Source organism: Rutidosis leptorrhynchoides, chromosome 4 (assembly GCF_046630445.1).
Source record: "Rutidosis leptorrhynchoides isolate AG116_Rl617_1_P2 chromosome 4, CSIRO_AGI_Rlap_v1, whole genome shotgun sequence".
NCBI classification, from domain to species: domain Eukaryota; kingdom Viridiplantae; phylum Streptophyta; class Magnoliopsida; order Asterales; family Asteraceae; genus Rutidosis; species Rutidosis leptorrhynchoides.
Window position 1 is genome coordinate 468,329,559 of NC_092336.1, and position 21,642 is coordinate 468,351,200.

The 21,642-nt window shown below is 32.1% G+C and overlaps 1 protein-coding gene across 2 annotated transcripts; it reads right to left on the reverse strand.

Moving 5' to 3' along the window:
• Window positions 1-12,830: 12,830 nt before the first annotated feature.
• On the reverse strand, window positions 12,831-20,756 carry LOC139844494 (AMSH-like ubiquitin thioesterase 1). Of its 2 annotated transcripts, none has more exons than XM_071834718.1 (14): window positions 20,458-20,756; window positions 20,146-20,210; window positions 19,949-20,024; window positions 19,661-19,861; window positions 18,970-19,040; window positions 17,729-17,834; window positions 17,289-17,335; window positions 16,232-16,556; window positions 15,761-15,850; window positions 15,624-15,686; window positions 14,977-15,051; window positions 14,431-14,493; window positions 13,833-13,885; window positions 12,831-13,162 (listed from the first exon to the last, which is right to left on the reverse strand). In XM_071834718.1, the coding sequence occupies exons 1-14, from the start codon at window positions 20,569-20,571 to the stop codon at window positions 12,988-12,990; spliced, it is 1,524 nt and encodes a 507-aa protein (XP_071690819.1). In that variant the 5' UTR covers window positions 20,572-20,756; the 3' UTR covers window positions 12,831-12,987. The 2 variants fall into 2 exon arrangements, with proteins under 2 accessions (XP_071690819.1, XP_071690818.1); XM_071834717.1 differs by having other exon boundaries at window positions 18,970-19,043.
• Window positions 20,757-21,642: the final 886 nt, after the last annotated feature.

A 21,642-nucleotide genomic window follows, 5' to 3' on the forward strand; every position in this document is an offset into this window, starting at 1 on the left:
ATGGTGATGATTTGGTGAATGCAACGTTTCCTTGAAAAATATGTCATGTAAAACTCCATGTACATAGCTTGTCTAACATCTAAGCAAACAGCGGAAGACTTCTAGGAAACCTGAGAATAAACATGCTAAAAAGTGTCAACACAAAGGTTGGTGAGTTCATAGTTTTAATGTTTCGTATAATCTGCATATAAAGGTGGATCACAAGATTTCAGTTGTTTCATCCAGAAACGTTTATCAAAATATTCTACGAAATTGAGCACCCTGGTAACTAAACTTAACGTATATATAATTTGTACCCTTTGTATAATCATTTTAATAATACACGCAAACCAACGTGTACGCTTCTCAAATAGCATACGTCCGTTAAAAGGCTAGTGCTCTAGCTCGGACGGGGATATCAAGTCCTATGGATCCATATATAACTACTCGCGCCCACCAGTTCTTATAACTGGCAGTTACTAGTTACCAAAGCTAAGGGATTTTCGGTTCAAACTCAGTGTAGAATTTAGTATGTACTTGTATCCATTGCGTTTAAAATAAAGTGCATGTATTCTCAGCCCAAAAATATATATTGCAAAAGCATTTAAAAAGGGAGCAAATAAAACTCACGCATATAAATCTAGTATTTTCAGTATTTATAAACAGTCGCATGTATTCTCAGCCCAAAAATATATTGAGTAAAAGGGATCATATGAAACTCACTGTTTAATATTGATATACAATATTGCAGGAAAGCACGTAGACGCATCTGAGATGATAAACACGAGGTTTGATTCACAAAAAATACCCCCGAACATTACCCATAACCTCCTTGGCAATAACCCATAATTTCCTTAGCTCTAGCTTGCTCGAAAACTCATTTTAAAAATTACTTGGACAGCACTCCGTCGTAATATTTGATGTACATTATTATTTTTGTATCGCAAAAATAATAACACTAATAATAAAAAAAAAATAATAAGATTAATAATAATCTTATTAATAATAATAATAATAATAATAATAATAATAATATAAATAATAAATAAAATAAATACGGAGTAATATGTATGTGTGTGTTTTTTTTTCTTTCTTTACTCGGCAGAAAATGTTGCAATTTATAGAACCTGGCCTGAAATCTGGAGTCATGCGACTCGCATGAAAATGGCCTTCTGGCCATGCGACTCGCATGAGGACCAGGGACAGCTCACATTGTTTTTGTCCTAACATTTTTCGACATAATAAAATATAAATATAATATATATAATTTAAATTAATTAATTATATATTATATTAAATTCACGTGCATAGTTGACTTGTAATTTTTGTTCCGATAAGTCGTACGTTGTCACTCGACTTATGTCCCGGTTCCGGTTTTTCGAACGCCCTTTCGTACGCTGAGAAAACTTGTACTTTACGTTTCGTGAATCGTACCTTTGTCAAAATATAGTCTTAAATCATCCATAAAATATACCACTGTAGCAAAGTTACTGTAGCAAAGTCAATTTTTACTGTAGCAATTCACTGTATCAAAGTCAATTTCACTGTAGCAAATAGTGATTTTCAAAAACACTGTAGCATTTTGGGTACTGTAGCAATTTGAAAATGTTACTATCGTTTACTAAATAACTTAAAATTATATATATGTATATATCTTTTTAATATATATAAATCAGTTTTTAAATACACATTGGAAGTTATTTATAAATAAATTTTAATAATAAATATTTCAACTTATCATATATATTCAAATAGATATTTAAACCAATAAGTTTAATGTACGGTATCAAATAATTAATACATTGTTACCTTTTCAAGTTATAGTATATATGTATCTATTTACATATAATTGTTCGCGAATCGTCGAAAACAACCGAAAGGTATTTAAATATATAAAAGTAGTTCAAAAATTTTGAGATTCAGTTTTACAGACTTTGCTTATCGTGTCGAAAATGTTAATCATACAAAGATTAAGTTTAAATTTGGTCAGAAATTTCCGGGTCATCACAAAACACTTTTCCAAAATTTCCTCCGCAAAATACGAAAATCTTTTTGCTATATATACGTATATCGAGGAGACGAATATATCATTCAGTATTCAACACCCATTCATAACAAAAACCCTTTATCCAATCATATAATATGGATTTCTCACTTGATTCCTCGAACTCCTCGAGCTCCAATGGCAGCATAACCGGAACGAACGAACCAATTAGTCATCATCAATTCTGGATGAATTGGGGATGGGTTCGTAGTCGACTCAATCAATGGAGACAAGAAGAAGGTGATCCCTTCCACCAACCGAATTCACCTCTTGGTGAAGAACCTGAAGCACTTACTGGCGAACCAATCCGGAACACCATTTTCACCCTCATTTCCAGGATATCTCGCCACGAATATCTAATATCCAGAATTCTAGATCTTATTCATCCACTTGTCCGAACCGCCAATCATCCCAGAATAGTAGAAGAAGTCAACGTGCTTCGCGCTCGAGTAGTGGTTCTGGAGAATATGGTGCGAAATCTAAGAGCATCAGTAGCACCAGCAGCATAACCAGCACCACTAGTACCATCAACATCACCACCAACAACATCAGCTTCACCAACAACATCCGCATCCCACACCTCAACATCACACTCGGTACTTCGGATATCAACATCATACGCCCCATAGATACCAATGAATATTAGTAATTGCGAGTTAAGATGTATTGACTCATTCTTCCTAAAAAAAATTATATATATATACACATATATATATATATATATATATATATATATATATATATATATATATATATATATATATATATATATATATATATATATATATATATATATATATATATATATATATATATATATATACTTTATATATATATATGGTTTGGAACAATAATAAATCTTTTCGTACTAAGCTATTACGTGTGAATCTTAACTAGTATGTACTACTTGGTTAAATCATATCATTAATATGCTATGATGTACATCCTTCGTTAATGACTTAACAATCATTAATCACTGCTTCAGCACAATAAACTCCATTTCATAATAAACTAAAGTGTATTATTCAAATACATGTTTGATTTTTCACTTCTATTTTCGATGTACTCGAAACTTTCTAGAAAACATTATTCGTGCCTTGTAAATTTCACAAGAACTCCACGAGCATCAATATCATATACCGAGGTATATCAATAAACAATGAACGATGAAGTATTGATTCATAACTTCATTAGCAAAATATTTCGCGACAATTATGAAATCTCTAAGGCTTTGGAGATTATCTTCAACCGTAAATCAAATGAGTTTAATATTATATTAACTCATTAAATCCATGATTACATCTGAAGAATAAATACGAATATATATCTTCATAAAAATTGTAATTAAAAACCCTTCTGTACAAACTGTAAATTGTAAAAATATTTAACGGGTAGGTAAAACCCGAGAAATATTTATATCTCACATTAATATGTTACATTATACATTCTTCAAATTCTGATTCAATAATCAGTAACTATACTAATTACACTCACAAGATATGTGTATCCGTTCACTAAAGAACAACTACTACATATTATGATTTTGACGTATCGGAATCTAAGTAAAGCTTTAGCAAGTATTATCTTCCTAAAGATCACTACATTCATGAATTATATTCATTTGTATTCTATGATGAATTATCACATCAAACCATCAAAATTATCATTCATTACTTTTGAAATCAACAACGCCTATTCGTCAACCATTAGACCCGTTAACGATTACAATCAGCGTTTAATCATCTAAAAATAAAATCTCTTGAAACCATCTCGGATTAATAACCAACGATTCAGATTCGTTAACCTTGAGAATGCTGACGAAGCAGCAAAAGCTATAGATGGTCTTAATGGCCAAAAGTTTAATGATAAAGAATAACGTATTGAAAAAGCTCAGATTTGGAACTGAAAAACGGATTGAGCTAACCATGAAGGAGACCAAGGACAAATACAAGGACCAAACCTTATATTCAAAGAATCCAGGTAATTCTGAATCCGATGATATCTTTAGAGAATATCTTGCTCTGAAGTCATGCTGAATTTCTAATGGAAGATGATGCTTTACAGACCTTACAATCATCATGAACCATGTTACATAACTCTTTCATTCTATTTAACTACTAAACATATCAAGGAAATATATTTCTTGATGATTCGGTCTTTTTCGAATATTCTGGTAATTTGACAAATCAAATCGTGCTATTACCTTTCCTTTCTACCTTGTATATTATGATCATTCGAAACTCCATACCTACGAATTCTGGACCATTACTTGCTTGATTTAAAGTCGAGAAGAGAAAACAAGGTGAAAACGGATACTATGACGATGAACAACGAATGTTTCTGCATCATCATCGGCTATTGATCTGTATTATTTGACCATGTATAGAAGAACAAGTTGAAGATCTTCTTGGATAAAAAGCATGAGTCTTCGAAAAATAGGTCAGAATATAAAAGACAACAAACATGGAAGATCATAAACCATTTATATCAATAAGTATTGAAAAATAGAGGAGTGGTAGAATTAAAAATACTGTCACCCCTAGAACATTATAGAAAAACAGAGATTCTTCTGGTGGTAGACTAAAAAGAAGAATGACTGTATACACAGTCAAAATAGTAACGAAAATCAAGAGCGGATGAAGCATCTTCACAAAATTTTCGAAAATAGAATCTTGAAAGTAAGAAGATTGAGGTTGAGAAAATAAGGCGGCAGAGATGATTAATTTATATCAAAACTTTTTACCATAGCAACGCGTCAGCCGATTAAGATAATCGTATTAAATCAAAAAGAAAAGGATTCTAATTTCCTTAATTACCGGGATTCAAATCTCACAGATTTCAAACGATTATATTCAAATCCCTTGAATTTAGAAGAATCAATAGTGATTACATCGAAAAGTCAAGGCGGACAACTATTACTTCAATACATCCATTAGTGACATATTCAGTCATATTTTTACACATAACCGAATCATTTCATTCATATTCTTGATGATAAGAAATTCTATACACTTAACTGGTATTCATTACGAAACCGAACGGACCTTAGAAGTCCATCCGTATAGAGATCTCGAAAGATTATTTAATCTTATCATATTATTTGACGAAACACTCGTATATGACCAAATTCTTTTATTAAAAGAATCTATGAAGGCTTACGTCTGGAAAGACAAACTATTCAAGCCAAGTATAAACTTTATTTGCAAACTTCGTTATAGAATTCAAGCTCACGTTGAAACGTGGATTTCTAATGATACGAAAATATTTTATTTTCATCAATAACTGCATCATCCAAATTTTGGGACGAAATTTCAATAACGGTGAGGTAATGTAACAACCCAACTTTTCCCGTTACTTTAGTTAACTGTCCGTTAGTTAGTTAATGGAACTTACGTGAATTTTTTTTTTGTATTTAAAGAAATTAAATGCGTACTTTATCCTTAGTGGATTACTTGAATTAATATGTTATATTAATTAGTAAACTTAATTCGGTTGACGAATTAAACTAGAAACGACACGATTAAAGTTAATCGCCTAGAAAACTTTTCAGTTAACGGAACTCAGAAAAACGATAGAATAATTATTGTTAATAATTATTGAACTTGCGAAAGAAATTTAATTTATTATTTACTTAATGAATTAAACACGGTGATTTTGTTTCAACGACTAGTTAACGTTCCGGAGATTCGGTACGGTTAACGGCACTCGAAACGAACCACGCGCGAACGAGCTTTTACACAAAATGAGCCCGAGACCACATGGCCATGACCTCATACCTCATCATCCTTGGTCCCATGAGTAGTCAATGCATGTTGACTATTAGTTTAGGCACATGTTTGTTGACTATTGATTTTTAGGCCCATGTTTGTTGACTTTTGATTTTAGGCACTAAATAACTAGTTAGATAATCCTCTCATTCCATCCTAACTATGAAAAATGCAGCTCATTCCTCCTCCCTCTCTTTTTCTTCACATCAAACACACACACACACACATAAATCAACCATCAAACTTGCTTGTTTGCTCTTACTCGTTTGATCAATCTTGCTCCGATCGTCGTTCTCTACGCGTGCGTATCATTAATTTTGTGATCAAAGGTATAATTACATAAACCCTAATCTTTAAAATCTGATTTTTGTTAAAGTTTCATGGATTAGGTTGTCTATTGCTCAAGTCTTGATGTTTGATGAATACTAGATGCGATAAATTGCTCGTTTTAATTGATTAATGCGAAAACCGAATTGTTTATTGCATGTACAGTAAATTTTGACTTTTTAAATGTATGATATTATGTGATATTCAGAATCCTTGCGAAAAACTATTGATTTTAGGCTTTGGATTCGCTTAATTTCGTTTCCGGATGATCAAGTTATGTCCATTTGAAATTAACGTTGTGTTTTTGTTGTGTAATCCGAAATCTGGGTTTGATAGACCACGAATTGGCTTGTGAAATTAATACCACTGGATAGGTAATTTAAAAACACACAATTTACACTAGGATATCATGTCGTTTACTTATGTATAACCTGAGATATGCTCGATTTAGTGAAAAAGTTGATTTATACAGCACTTGCATGAAAACAGTCTTGTATGATAAAATGTGTTAACTTCTGGATTTAAAGCTTTGCATATTTGAAATGTACACAAAAATTACTTCATCTTTCATGTAGATATCATAGGCTAATTGTATCTATATCTTCGGGTAATCGCGTGCGAATGTGACTAGCGAAACTAGAATCGAATATGTAAATTGCTCTCTGTTTTATACTCTGTTGATTGTGTTTATTGAATGAACATGTAAGCTTCTGGAATATGAATTTTAACATGATATGTGACTTATTGTTAGTTTATGTCAATCTCTGAAACCTTATGCATTGGGCACAATAGAGCCATACTTTATGTAAATTCTGATTTGAGCTGAAAAACTGAATGTTCAACTTGCATGAATAAACTGTACAAATTGGCTAAACCAAAATTGCTTGATTTTTGATATGTGTTAGTATAACTTGTCCTTGAACCATTGCCACTGGTCTTGTATCAATTTCATGTCCCTAACTCCGGTTATAGCCAAAACGAAATCAGTGCGCGGTCAGATTCTGACTTGGCAAACCATAAATGTATCCCTTCTGATTCCTAACTTTTAATTATCGTATGAGACCCTGACCAGACTTTTTGGAATCAATTTTGAGTATACTTATGATCTGGAGTTTGCCATGTTTGCATGAATTTTGTACTATGATATAATATGCTAAGTTTGCTACATGTACATGAACTTTGTGCACAACGATAAACTGAAATTGTGAAATTGACCATGTATGACATAAAACGTGTTGTTTGACTTAGGTTTGATATGTTGACCAACATTTGACATGAACCTACTGATGTTGACTTTGGTTGACTACTTTGACCAAGTTTGACTTTCGGTTTGACTTCGGTTGACTTTGTTTGACTTGCATGAATTAGTTGATTGTATGCTGACTTCTACTTTGAAACGCGTCGATTCGAGCAATAAAACAACTTATATTATGAAACCACACTTGTTTAAGACATATTTATTGATCAACCTAAATACATATACTTAGGTTGCATTACTCGGCTATAAACCATACAAGTAAATTGTCCACTTTTCAATCCGAGCTTTATTCAAAGGTGAGTCTACAGTCCCGCTTTTTACATGTTTTCAGGGATGAGAATACACGCTGTTATACTTATATTATCAAATGCTTTTTTGTATTGACACGAGTACTATATCTGCATATTGAGTTTGTACACAAAGCCTCTAGCTTGAATACTTTAAATACCATCGGTGTAGGCACAATTTAGATGGACGGATCCGTTAGGTTGACAACCTCACCCTCTATAAAAACTGTGGTGCATTTATTTTGAACATAATACATTCGTACAAGTGTATAACATTTTTATGAGGTAAAAGCGGGTATAGTGGATTCTATACTCGGGTCATTGCTAGTATTAAGGTGCTCATAGATTATGCAAACGTTTCGCAACTTGGAGTTGTACTTGTAAAATCTCGTGGTCAAGGAATTTAAACTATTTTCTGATAACTGTTTTCAGATACTATACAATGTTATTTAAAACTGTGGTTTACGAACAAATGAGATAAAACTTGACATGGTATTGTCTACGAATATTTGAAACTTGACATGGTATTGTCTACAAATGATTAAAACTTGACATGGTCATGTCAACAAACTTTTGAAATGGGACACGGTGTTGTCTACAAACTTTTAACGTTAAACCTTGGTGGTCTTCCACTAATAAACATCTTAGAAATGTTATTTTTTAAACATACTGTATTGTTTACTTAAAACCTGTAGATTCACTCAACATTGTTGTTGATCCGTTTTGCGTGTTTTATTCTCAGGTATTAATTGCTTTCGCTGTAGAATATTGCTGTTACGTAGAAGTCAAGCCAAGCACTGGGACCAGAGTTAACATTCCGTTAAAGGGATTTTTGACGGGGTGTTACATTAGTAGACGCTCTTATAAGAATTTTGAAGATTCTTATTAGTGATCTGGTAACTTGGATCATCAGTCTAGTATTTCTTGAATACATGAACATCTTGTTTAGCTCTACAAATAAGTCCCAAAAGAAAAGAAAACGAGAGTGAATCTGTTGAAAAATCTTGATTAAATAAACCCTGAGCTACCTTGAGACTTGAATGGTTTGAATTTTCTAAGATGCCTAGCTTGTTATGTATCACTCATAAATAAATGGTTTTAGACCACAACGCATATGTTTTATTAAGTGTTATCTTTTATGTACTTCAGATTATAACTTGTTTGCACGTAATATAATTTGATTATCTTGCTGAAATATAACTCATTATTTTCTTATCTTATTTGAAGTTTTAATATGAATCCTGCTGAAATACAACATCATTTAAATGGTAAAAACCTATGTATTGCAGATAGTGGTAATATACACATTATGATCAAATCTAAGAAATGTTTCACTGATTTAAATCAAATGAAAAGCGCAGCGTATATGATTAAAAGCGCATATGATGAAAAGTGCATATGATGAAAAGCACAGCGCATATGATTAAAAGCGCATATGATAAAAAGCGCAGCGCATATGATAAAAAGCGCAACGCATATGATTAAAAGCACATATGATGGAAAGTGCATATGATGAAAAGCGCAACGCATATGATTAAAAGCGCAAATGGTGAAAAGGATATATGATGAAAAGCGCATATGGTGATTAATGAAAAAAACACATATGGTGATTAATGAAAAAACACATATGGTGATTAATGAAAAGCACATATGGTGATTAATGAAAAAGCACATATGGTGATTAATGAAAAGCACATATGATGATTAATGAAAAGAATATTGAGATAGAATCACCAATGTTTTCTTGAAAGAATTCAAGGTTATATATATGGACCAATTCATCCATCATGTGGACCATTTTGATATTTCATGGTTCTAATAGACGCATCTAGCGGATGATCTCATGTTTGTGTGTTATCAAGCTGTAATATGGCATTTGAAAAGTTTCTTGCACAAATTATTAAATTGAGAACACATTATTCTGATTACACCATTAAAAGGATGAGACTTGATAATGTTGGTGAGTTAACATCTCAAGCATTTAATGATTATTATATGTCTAAAGGGATTGTTGTTGAACATCCAGTTGCTCATGTGCATACACAAAATTGGTTTAGCTGAATCAATAGATAAACGCTTGCAGCTAATAACTAGACAATTGGAAATGAGTACAAAACTCTCAATATTTATATGGGGACATGTAAATTTACATAATGCGACATTAATTCGCATTAAACCAAGTGCAATTCATAAATATTCTCCATTACCAACTCAATTTTGGTCGAGAGCCAAATATTTTCCATCTTAGAACATTTGGTTGTGCAGTGTATTTTTAATTGCACCACCACAACAAATGATTCCTCAAAGAAGGATTGAAATATATGTTGAATATGAAACATCTTCAATCATAAGATATATTGAACCCATGACGGGTGATGTTTTTACAGCACGTTTTGCTGATTGTCACTTTAATGAAACATTGTTCCCTAGATTAGGGGGAGAAATAAAAAAAATAAAGAAAATGATGTTTCATGGTGTGAACCTCAATTAATGTATCTTGATCCTCGCACAAAAGAATGCGAGATTAAAGTTCAATAAATAACGCATATGCAAGAACTTGCGAATAAATTGCCTGATGCATTTACAAAAAAAAAGGTGACTAAATCATATATACCAGCAGCAAATGCTCCAGCTCGAATTGAAATTCCAAAAGCTGGCAATAATGTCACTCTTGAGTCTTTGCCACGTCTGAAACGTGGAAGACCAATTGGTTCCAAAGATAAAAAATCCTCGAAAAGAAAATCAGCTGATAATGAGGTAAAAGAAAGTGTTCAAGAAGAACCACAAATCAATATTCCTTCTGCAGAGGATATTGATAAATATAAATACATAAATTGCAATAATATGGAACCGAAATGGAATGACAAAATATTGATGAGAATTTTTCATATAATCTTACAATGACATCATGAATAAAGATGATGATCTAGAACCAAAATCTGTCATTGCATGTCAAAATAGACATGATTGGACTCAATGGATAGGAGCAATACGAGCTGAATTAGAATCGCTCAATAAAGAAAAGTTTTCGGATCAATCGTTATCACTTTTAAAGATGTGAAACGTATGAGATAAAAATGAATTTTTATCCGAAAAAGAAATGATAAAAATGAGGTTACAAGATAAAGCTAGACTTGTAACTCAAGATTTCTCTCAAAGACCATGAATGGATTATGAGGAAAACTTATTCTCCTGTTATGGATGCAATTACTTTTAGATACTTAACAGCCTAACAGTTTCTAAAAATTTAGAAATGCATCTCATAGATGTTATTACTACTTATTTAAATGAAGCACTTGATAGTGATATATACATGAATATTCATGAAGGGTTTAAGGTATCAAAAGTATCAAATGCAAAACACAAAGAAATGTACTCAATTAAACCTCAAAGGTCTTTATATGGATTGAAACAATCGGATCGCATATTGTATACCCGATTAAGTGATTACTTGATAAGAAAAGGGGTATACAAATAATCTCATTTGCACATGCGTTCTTATTAAGAAAACAATGTTCGGATATGTGATTGTAAGTTGTTTATGTCAATGATCATAACATCATATGAACAACTAAAGAGATCAGTATTGACTTGGATTGCAAATTGAGCACCTGCCTAATGGTTTACTTGTACATCAAACAACTTATACAGAAAAGATTTTAAAACATTTTTAAATACAAAACCATTGGTTGATATATCACTCAATATTGACACTGATCCATTTCATCTCCGTGAAGATTCTAAAGATCTTTACTGATCAGAAGTTCCATATCTTAGTGCAATTGGGGTTATTATGTATTTTACAAATTGTACAAAACCTGATATTTCTTTTGCAGTTAATTTGTTGACAAGGTTCAGCCCAACTCATACAAAAAGACATTGAAATGGGATCAAGCAGATATTTTGATAATATATATATATATATATATATATATATATATATATATATATATATATATATATATATATATATATATATATATATATATATATATATATTTGATACCCTTGAGGAATTACTGATTTAAAATTATTTTATTCTAACGCTTCAAAACAAGATTTGGTTGATTATGTATATGCAGGTCATTCATCAAATCCTCATAAAGATAAATCTCAAACTCGATATGTATTTCTATTTGGAGGTACCACAAAATCATGGCATTCTTAAAACAAACACTTGTTGCAACATCATCAAATCATGACGAAGTGATTGCGTTATATAAAACTACTCGAAAATGTTTTTGATTGAGATCAATGACACAAATCATTATTGATTCTTGTGGACTAGAACGCTATAAAAGACCAACAACTATCTTCACCAACAACTATGAAGATAATGCAGCTTGCATAATACAAATGAAAGAAGAGTATCAAAAGTGACAGAACAAAATATAAATGCTGACGAGGTGCCAAAGTCATAGACGGTCTTAACGGTCATAAGTTTGATGGAAAAGAATGGTATGTTGGTAAGGCTCAGAAAAGACTAAAAGGAAATAGGAATTGAAACAAGGGTTTGAGAAAACCATGAAGGAGATTGTAGACAAATCACATGGGCTAAACTTGTACATAAAAGATTTAGATGATACAGTTTCAGATGAAAACCTCAGATTCTTCTCATATAAGACAACCAGATTAAAATGAGATACGTTCAATCAACAACTCTGCTGATCTTTATACCAAAGCACTGTCAACCGCTGTTTTCAGAACACACGTTCACAATATTGGCATGAAGCAAGTTCAAAGTATGTGACGACTCAGCGATGTCTACTTGAGGGGGAGGCGATGTCTACTTGAGGGGGAGTCAACTTTATACTGCACTCTTTTTTCCTTGACTAAAGTTTTTATCCCACTGGATTTTTCTTTAGCAAGATTTTTAATGAGACAGTACTAGTTGCACTCTAATAAAATTGATCATCCAAGGGGGAGTGTTATAATATGAGTACAAAAAGTCATATGGATGATAAATTTTAGTCAACTTTGTATAGCTTGCATAGTAATATTTTACACTATAAATAGGCATGTATGGTAGCCATTTAATTGTGTACCATTTCTCTTGAAATATCAATATCAATATTTCTTCTCTCTTTGTTCTTATATATTGTTACATATTTAAGTAGTTAATAGGTCACTAAAGGTAGTTATAAGCCTACTGAATTATAACAATATATTATTTCTTCATGATGAAATATTCTCAAACAGCCACTAATAAGATTTCAGTGTACAGATTGCAATGGAGGTGTTCCTTTGTGATTTCAGTATCTAAAAAGTATTTGCATTAGAAAGAACTTATCATTATACCATTTACTTATGTATGTCTTCCAAACATCAACGCAGATCAATCACGTCAAAATTCAACTTGGGGTTGATATAAACATCTGTACATTGTTTATATATTGGACTGCCATCTGAAGGTGCATCATGCGCATGAAAACCCCGTTGAGGACAGTTTCTTATAACTCCCATACCGCCAGGCGTCGTCAAACGAAAAATGCCATGCTTTCTGTGAACATGATGGTAAATCAACAAAATGCAAGTCAATCTATATCTAACCAATGAGTTCATCCAATAAAGATCTCGAAAAAGCAAGACTCTTGACAACTGCAATAAATTTAGCACGTGTTCCACAATAACATATTTGATGTAATTCATTTTTACAGATTACTTGTCTTAATTTTGTTACATAACATTCTTTTGTTAACCGTAAACAAACAAACCACCGCTAAGGTGGCAAAGTAAGTTAATTCGCGATAATCAGATTATCCATTCGAGAGTAAATTATATTCCCAATCCCTGTAGTAGGCAAATTATTCACTCCCAGTCCCTCAGTCATTTTTTGCGGTCCAAGTCCCTCGATCTGGCACATGAAGGTAAAAAACGAGTTTATGTAGACCCTTGTATGGAAAAGTCGTTTTTGCCCTCGTATGCCCTGCACGTGGTCTGACTTAAAAGAGTAAATCAACTGGCGTTAAATTTAGGAACCGAGAGTGACATAAACCTGGGTCGAGGGCCTTGAACCGCAAAAAAATGAGCCAGGGACTGGGAGTGAAAGAATGTGCATACCATAAGTAGCACACATCTATTAACCAGATTATCTAGTATAATTGCAGTAGTTCATATTTTACTACATATACACACACCCACGTAATGTAACACATGATGTGTAAGAATACCTTGAACTATCTCTTGGTGCCATAACGATCGCAATGGCCTCAGGCAACATAATCTGGAAAATGACCAAACGCGGTGTTCAGTAAATGCATGGCTTCATGCTCTGCAAAGTTCTATAAAATTCTATGCAAAAAAGTAGCAACATTCTACGGTAAAAATAATACTCATAATCATCATTCTTTAAATGCCAAATTTGTATCTTGATCCGATTTACCAGTACATATTTTTATCATACTCTATATATTATGATAGTTTCAGAACCAGAGGATACTAACATGGCAATCAGATTGGCAACAATAATTTTATGAATGATGATTACATTTTACGGAGAAGTAATGTTGATGGTATATTGTTCATGAAAACCAAATCTTGACGAATAAACCCTAATTTAATACTCAGATATGAGACATACCTTATAACTTCAAACAAAATGACTACTCTATTAGTTTGGTGCTAACTCATAGATGGTACTACGGTAGCCATACTATGGTCCTATATCTTTTCAGTATTGAAGAGAAATATAAATATCTGACAATAATCAAACAATTCCTTGAACTACAAGTTAAGTTATATAACGGATTAAGCAATAGGAATTGTCACCTGATATGCATAGTGTGTATGAACATCAATAGATGACATGAAACAAGATTGAGTAGGATGTGTCTGCAGAAATTAAACAAACATCATAATGTAACATAACTGTATAAGTTGTGTCCGCAAAAATCAGACAAACATCAAAATGTAATACAAATTCAGTAGATAGAAGTCACAAGAAATTTTCAGGATGACAAGCATAATGCGCCAAATTAACCCCAAAGTCACATATATCAGATTGTAAAAAGTTCAAATAATAATATGAACAAAAGGTTATGATACAAAACTTTTAAAGTAATATATTCTAGAAGTAAAAGTTTTAGCTCATTTAATAAATATGGGTTCGGTTTGGGATCCAATGAAGTAAGCCTACAGAGTCGAACTTCATATAATTGTAGGTCTCGCAGAACTCGGTTATAACCGAGTTCTGTAGAACTCAGAGGTGGCTAACAAAACATAAATAAGATGCATTTACAACTGAGCAAAAAAAAAAAAAAAAAAAAAAAAACTAACTTGAACCCAATTCAACATTAAAATTCATATACGACTCACATGTATCCATCCAAGAGGGAATAGAGATCGTTTGTCCTGCACTTCGAATATTTCCTCCTCGTTAGTAGCCTGACACTGTACCAGAAACCATAGTGATTGTAAGATCACATTGAAGTGTATATTACCAGCCATTGTAATTATGTTACTGTGGTAACAATAGTGTTTCGTGATTATCCTAATATCGGTAATAAAAGTAACGTGAAAATGGAGAGAAGGAAGTGTTTATAGGTTGACCTGAACCATACAATTTTAAGAAAAACCATTATTACTTGTTGCTAACCAGCCCAACCCGCACATTAATTAACCGACAATTTACATATTTGTAGTAACATAAGTACTACTTGTATATGTACTTACTCATCAAACAATAATAATACCCATAATCCCCTATGTAATTATTTTTCATATTCAAGTAGAATGAATTAATACCAATATTTCATGAAGTCAGTGAAGAAACAGAATTGTACAAACTAAACCAGCGGGTAATAATTTGTTCAGTTCAAGAGTTAGTTTGGATGGTTCAGTTCCGTTTTTAGGAACCGTAAAACAATCATTTTTATCCAATTGAATTGGATTTAACTGCTCCATCCAAACAAACACCCTCATAGATCCCATAAAAATAAAACAGTAAGTAGATAAAAGTTTACCGAGTTGGCTGTTCCTTCTTGCTTTGGAATGATGAGGGCTGTAACATAGAACTTTCGGTTTTTCTACAAGCATTAGATAGGAACAATAAGATAAACAATGCAAAAAATAAGGAATAATGGAAATTAATGGCACGTACAAGTGACCCTGCGAGAATACCACATGTCTCCAAATCTTTGTCCGTGTTTGACTTCGCCATCTTCATGAAGTGTTCCATTACTTTTGAAGACTGAACAAGACCAGCAGTTAGTATTTATGTCTTTGCTGGTACCATTTATACACCTCATTATTAAATAAAGCTGAAGTTGGAACTTCACATATATGTAAAATTCTAGAGGTATCAACTTCGGCCCGTTTACTTATGAATGTGTCGATTCAGGTAATTATTATACTACAACAACCCAAAAGTATCAAATAAGAACACAAGTCACTAAAAGGGAAACAAGTTATAAGTCATGCAAAGCATATTTTTGATTGCATTTACAAAATTAGCCCCCTCAAAAATTAATCATTTCTTACTGTTCCCAAACCGCCACACCCTCCCATTTTGCCACCTTATGCCCTTCTTAATATTAAAATTTGGATATAAAACTGAAAGGGTGTAACATACAATGTGTAACTCAAGGGGAGATTCAGAACAAACAACGCTGTCAGTTGAATGTCCTGATTCAATCGTTGAAGCGGGTGATGTTGCAGGGACCAAATCTTGGACTTCAGCTAGAACAGGAGGTGGGGAAGGCTGTCTTATAATATCAGGCTGAACAGAGGTTTCCATTTTTTCTTCAAAAGAAATCAATGAATCAGGTTCAGTGACATGCGGCTTGTTGTTATTGTTTGGTAGAACATTTAAATCTAGACTTGATTTTTCATGTTCCAAGTTGCTGCTAGATATTTTGGTTGAAACACCATCCTCCAAGGAGAGCAGCTTGTTCTCCCTTGAAAAATCAAAATAGCAAAACTTACATTAGTAAGTTCATAAAACAAAACACATACTAATGGACTGCAATTTCGATTCTAGTATGGGCATCTTTAATGTTTATTTAAAGTAAGGATATGACATAAAAAAGCATAATTACCCAGTCCCTTTAAATAAAATATACAGAAACAGAGGACAAGCAGAGAAAGATGCCAAGCTTCAGATGAGATGAGCAAATTCCATGAGAATGCGAGAATGATTTTACTTTTAATGTTCAAAACACAATATTTTCATATATTTTTTTGGAGCTTCTTATTGGAGACTACAACAATCTACTTTGAAATAATCGTTTTTATTATTACAATTCTTTGTTAACAATAATCACATCTTATAACATAAACGCATGCGAATATCAAGTTATGTGCTTAAACACATAGAAACCATGAGATTTAAGCACAATGCCACAATTTATGACTGGATAATCAATGTGATTATCATGTTCTAATCACAACAGTAAGTTATATAGAACTACATTTTTTAATTTTCATATTCATATTAATTTCATACTTAATATTAATATTAATGTTAACTTCTAAATCTATTTAAATAAAAAACTCCAAAAGAACTTAAGCTCCAAAAAGCTCCAAATTATTTTCATGCACCATACATTAAAAATGCCCTAACATGTTTTATTTGGTTATGATCATAATGGCAATAATAAGATGATGAATCTCTTAGTGAAGGAACTAACCTCGGAAATTCCACGGGCGTTAAATCTATATTTGTCGGATACCGAACCTGCAGTCCATATACGATTTACAAGACTTCATTAGAAAAATGGTAAAATTCATAAATTGTCACTAAATTACGAAAGTCGTCCCTAATTAGTTTTCCATGTTTTAAGTCCAATAAGTTTACAGTTTGTTCGAAAATAATCAGTTGTCCAACTAAAATGACTAAATTACCCTTTATCTTTGATCAAGTAAAACATAGAAAAGTTAAAGAAATAATTTGAATAACAGTATTTTAGTTAATTTAGGTGGGCGTGGGGTTATTTTCGAGCAAATTGCAACTCATTGGACGAAAGAGTTAAAGTACCATTTTGTAAAACTGTGCAAATCATATAGATCATTTATGTAATATACTCTAAAAAAATAATAACGAAGGAACCAAAAAGGAAGGTCATGATACCGCAACATTGAAAGTAGGGGGTTGTGATTGCCCGCGAAGTCCGTTGGGGCCCAAAATAGAATGTCTGGAGAGAGTTTCATCCTTTGCACGAGGAATATATAGAGATCTAAAGCACAGATGGAAAAACAATAATTTGTATGAAAATAAAATGCAAAATAACAAAATATTAGTTAGCTGATCCTTGAGATATCAACTAACTTATAAGGCAGATCCCTAATGTCAGAAGTAATAATGCTTTTCTTTTACCAGTATGTTATATTTTTATGTTAAAGTTGGATGTTAATGTTAATAGGGTGACAACCTTTTCTAACAATATATAATCAAATGATGGATAATTAAACTGGCCTAATCAAGTTATCAGTATCAGTATCATATAATAAATTAATGATATTGATATTGATTTCATTATATAGTAACATAATTATATGGTTCTCTGTTGACTAACAACATCTACCAAAACCCTCAATTTTCGTTCTCTATTTAATTCCTAGAGTTGTCGAAGACAAAAAAATACAGCAATATGATAATCAATTACATGGCCATATTGTTCTATTAACATCAAAGTTAAATAGCATATCTTTGCTCTCAATAATGTGTGTGGTGATGTATTATTAATGTCAAGAACATAGTAAAGTAACCTTATCGGAAATATAAATTTCAAATGAATAGTCTAGCTCTCTTCTATAATTCCGCTAAAAAAATATTGAACGTTATTCAGAAAATATTTATGCCCACTCAGTTTCCCATATAATCAGCTTACATTGGATTCTGAATTAGAATGGCGTACCACAGTCTGATATTAAAGTGACAATTATATTCCCTTTAGCTCCCTACATAATCAGCTTAAAATGACTATCATATCCTTGCATCCCATATATATTCAGATTATCATCCAAGTTATATGGGGAACAGATCATTGTACTAGCCAAGACTAATACAGTTTGTGTATGTATGGGGAAAAGATCAAACAATAAGTGTCTTTAGTGTAGTATGGATTTTTTTGATTTAATGCACTTTTTTCTAAAGGATAATTTAATGAACAAACATAAATTAAAAAGAACGATACACAAATTAAAGATTTCAAAATAACTTTATGTAAAAGTATTGATTTTGAGATCATTAATAAATTGTAGTATAATGTGTTATAAATGATTCTTTATAAATTTCCATATTTAATATTGATAGTAAACTACAAGACAACTGACACCACAAAGAAATAAAGCCATAATAATAGCACTCACATAGAATTAGCAGAAGAGGGCATCTGATTGCGAGTTTCTTGATAAGCATACCCATTATAAACTTCTGGCACCTGCTATTTATTAAAGTTTCGTATAAAAAAATACTCCATAGAAATTTAAATGACATTTCCTAATTCCAAGCTAAAAAAACAACCCACTGCATAAGACACATAGGTTATGTGCATCAATACTCATATTCATCATACTTAAAACCTGCAGCAGAAATTTTTATTATCAAAACATTAAGTGAACTAAAACTTGTGAAATTTTTTTACCGTGTGCCAGGTGTATGCATGTATATTCAGCCTTAAGTATACATGGTTTCAGAAAACAATCAATAACAAATTGCAACTAGTCCTATAAATATTCTTTTAAGGAGTGGAATATTATACCCATCAAACAATTGAGATCTGTCTGGCATACAGTCAATAAAAAAAAAAAAAAAAAAAAACCCTAAGTACTATGATAGTTGCCAGAAAAGTTATTTATATAAGATATCTAAAAATAAAATTAAGAAGACTAGTAGTGCAATATACCAGAAAATATAACATAACACAAGTATATTAGCACGACTATAACGCGCCATTGAAACTAGCTTCTTTATATGCAAAATCTAATACAGTATAATTCTCCATAAATGACAATTTAATTTTTGACTATTGAAATGCTGAATTTATGACATTATATATACCTTCCCGAAGGTACGGTTTATCGATGTTTGCTCACTGAAAGAAGATCGATGTGGTAAAGATTTTGACGACTCCAACAATTTCCTTTGAGGAGGATGAGTCAACCCATTTGATTGATATACATTTTTCCTCGATAACTCATCAATCTTCTGTCGTACAGTTGGCTTTAACGCCTCCAGCTCAGTTAGAGCACTCAATGATTTCTGAGATACAAATAATATAAAAAACTGATGATGTAATGCTGAATTGAAACGAAGGTGACGCCTTGGTATAAGTAAGATGTTCAATACCTTTTTGAGAGAAAGCTTATCTATCTGAAGAGATGCTCTAAAATCTCGATGATACGGTATTGTTTCAGTAGCCAAGCTTAAAATACAAAACACATCATTTCAGGATCAACAGACGACCTTGAAATGATTGACGATACGCAAAGACAATATTCATATTCATATTCATATTCGTATCAGTATAATATATCTTTTCTTACCTTAAAAATCTTAAGAGCATAACATACAAATCGATAATATTCTTCTCTTCTCGGAATATCGCAGCCTGCATCGGTAAAGTTAACCATCTAAATATCAACTTACATATATCTATATCTATCTGTATACTACAATTCAAATAAAAAAAGAAATGCATTCACAAAACAGATATATTCAGCATATATTTGCTGAGACATCCTAGGGCAGATATAAGTCTATATGAACTCTAAAAGCACAACAGATTAAACTGAATATAATTATAATTAGTGCACCTAACAATTAAAAAAAAAAAAAAAAAAAAAAAAAGTAAGAACCTGTCGGAGAATATTATCAGAGATCCGGTAATAGTAATGGAGAGAGATCCGATTATCAACATTTATCTTCGGTGCGCTGGCGGCTACATTGATAGTTGCCGAAGAAGACTTCATCGAATTAGGGTTTGAATTTCCTCTTTCTTATTGGTACCAATTGGTACCAAATTGCATCTCGTTAAATGATCTCAAGAGAAACACAAACAAAATTGCTTGTGTGTGGATTCAATTAGTTGAAATTCAGCAATAATTTGTCACAGGTAGGGTTTTGAACACTTAAAAATAAAACAATAATAATAATTTAACTACTGAAAGATCTAAATAACAGACTCTAATCTAAATATCTTCGTTGAAGCGATAGACGATGAAAATTACAGCAAAATGTTGACTTATAAAATCTGTATGTATACTCAAGAACGATGAAGAATACGTGACGATTTCTTTTACTGTATTTTTTTTTTCATATCAAATAAATAAAACTAGTGTACGAACCTGGCTTCGCGTAGGGGTTTCGGTTTTCAATGTATTTTGTTGCGTTTAGTTTGTAAAATTATTTCGTAGCTAACGATGATGTCGTTGAAGCGCAACTCGAGTCGAACTAGAAGGTATAACCCGTGAAAGATTTAAATGTTATTTTAAGTTAACAATATATGTGCATCTCCGCATTTCGCTATGGAATTGCCGACTTTTAAAAATTTAACGCAAAATCAGCGTGTATGAAACGTACCCCAAATATTTAGCGTTTTTTAAAATGCGTCCGTTTTGCGTATAGCTAGTGACATTGTGTTCCTAAAATTATTTCGAGTTTAACGATGGGGTCAGAAAAATTTGACTCGTTGCGAGCGAGAAGATATGGCCCGTTGAATATTTGGGTGGAGTTTATTTAAGATTTTTTATGAAAATGGTAATTTGACACTTTTATCCCCCTGTATGAGGGGCCGATTTGATTTTTCAAAGAAAGTGTGGGGGGTTTTGTTGTGCAAATGAAATTTAGTTAAGTTAAAAAAAAAATATGAAAAGTCAAAAATGCCCTTGAGCACTATTCATTACCCCTCTCTCTTTTAGATATAGCTAGTGTTCGAACCCTTGCTTCGCGCCGGGTGTTCGATATTCAATGTATTTTATTGCGTTTAGTTTAATTTGTAAAATTATTTCGTGGCTAACGATGATGTCGTTGAAGCGCAACTC

What these genes read in the sequence shown, in the direction of transcription:
- LOC139844494 (XM_071834717.1), bottom strand. Translation starts at nt 20,571, where the DNA reads ATGAAGTCTTCTTCGGCAACTATCAATGTAGCCGCCAGCGCACCGAAG. An exon ending in ATAAGCTTTCTCTCAAAAAG is followed by an intron (nt 19,862 to 19,948) that starts GTATTGAACATC and finishes TTTGTATCTCAG; the next exon opens with AAATCATTGAGTGCTCTAAC. An exon ending in TAAACCGTACCTTCGGGAAG is followed by an intron (nt 19,044 to 19,660) that starts GTATATATAATG and finishes TTTAATAAATAG; the next exon opens with CAGGTGCCAGAAGTTTATAA.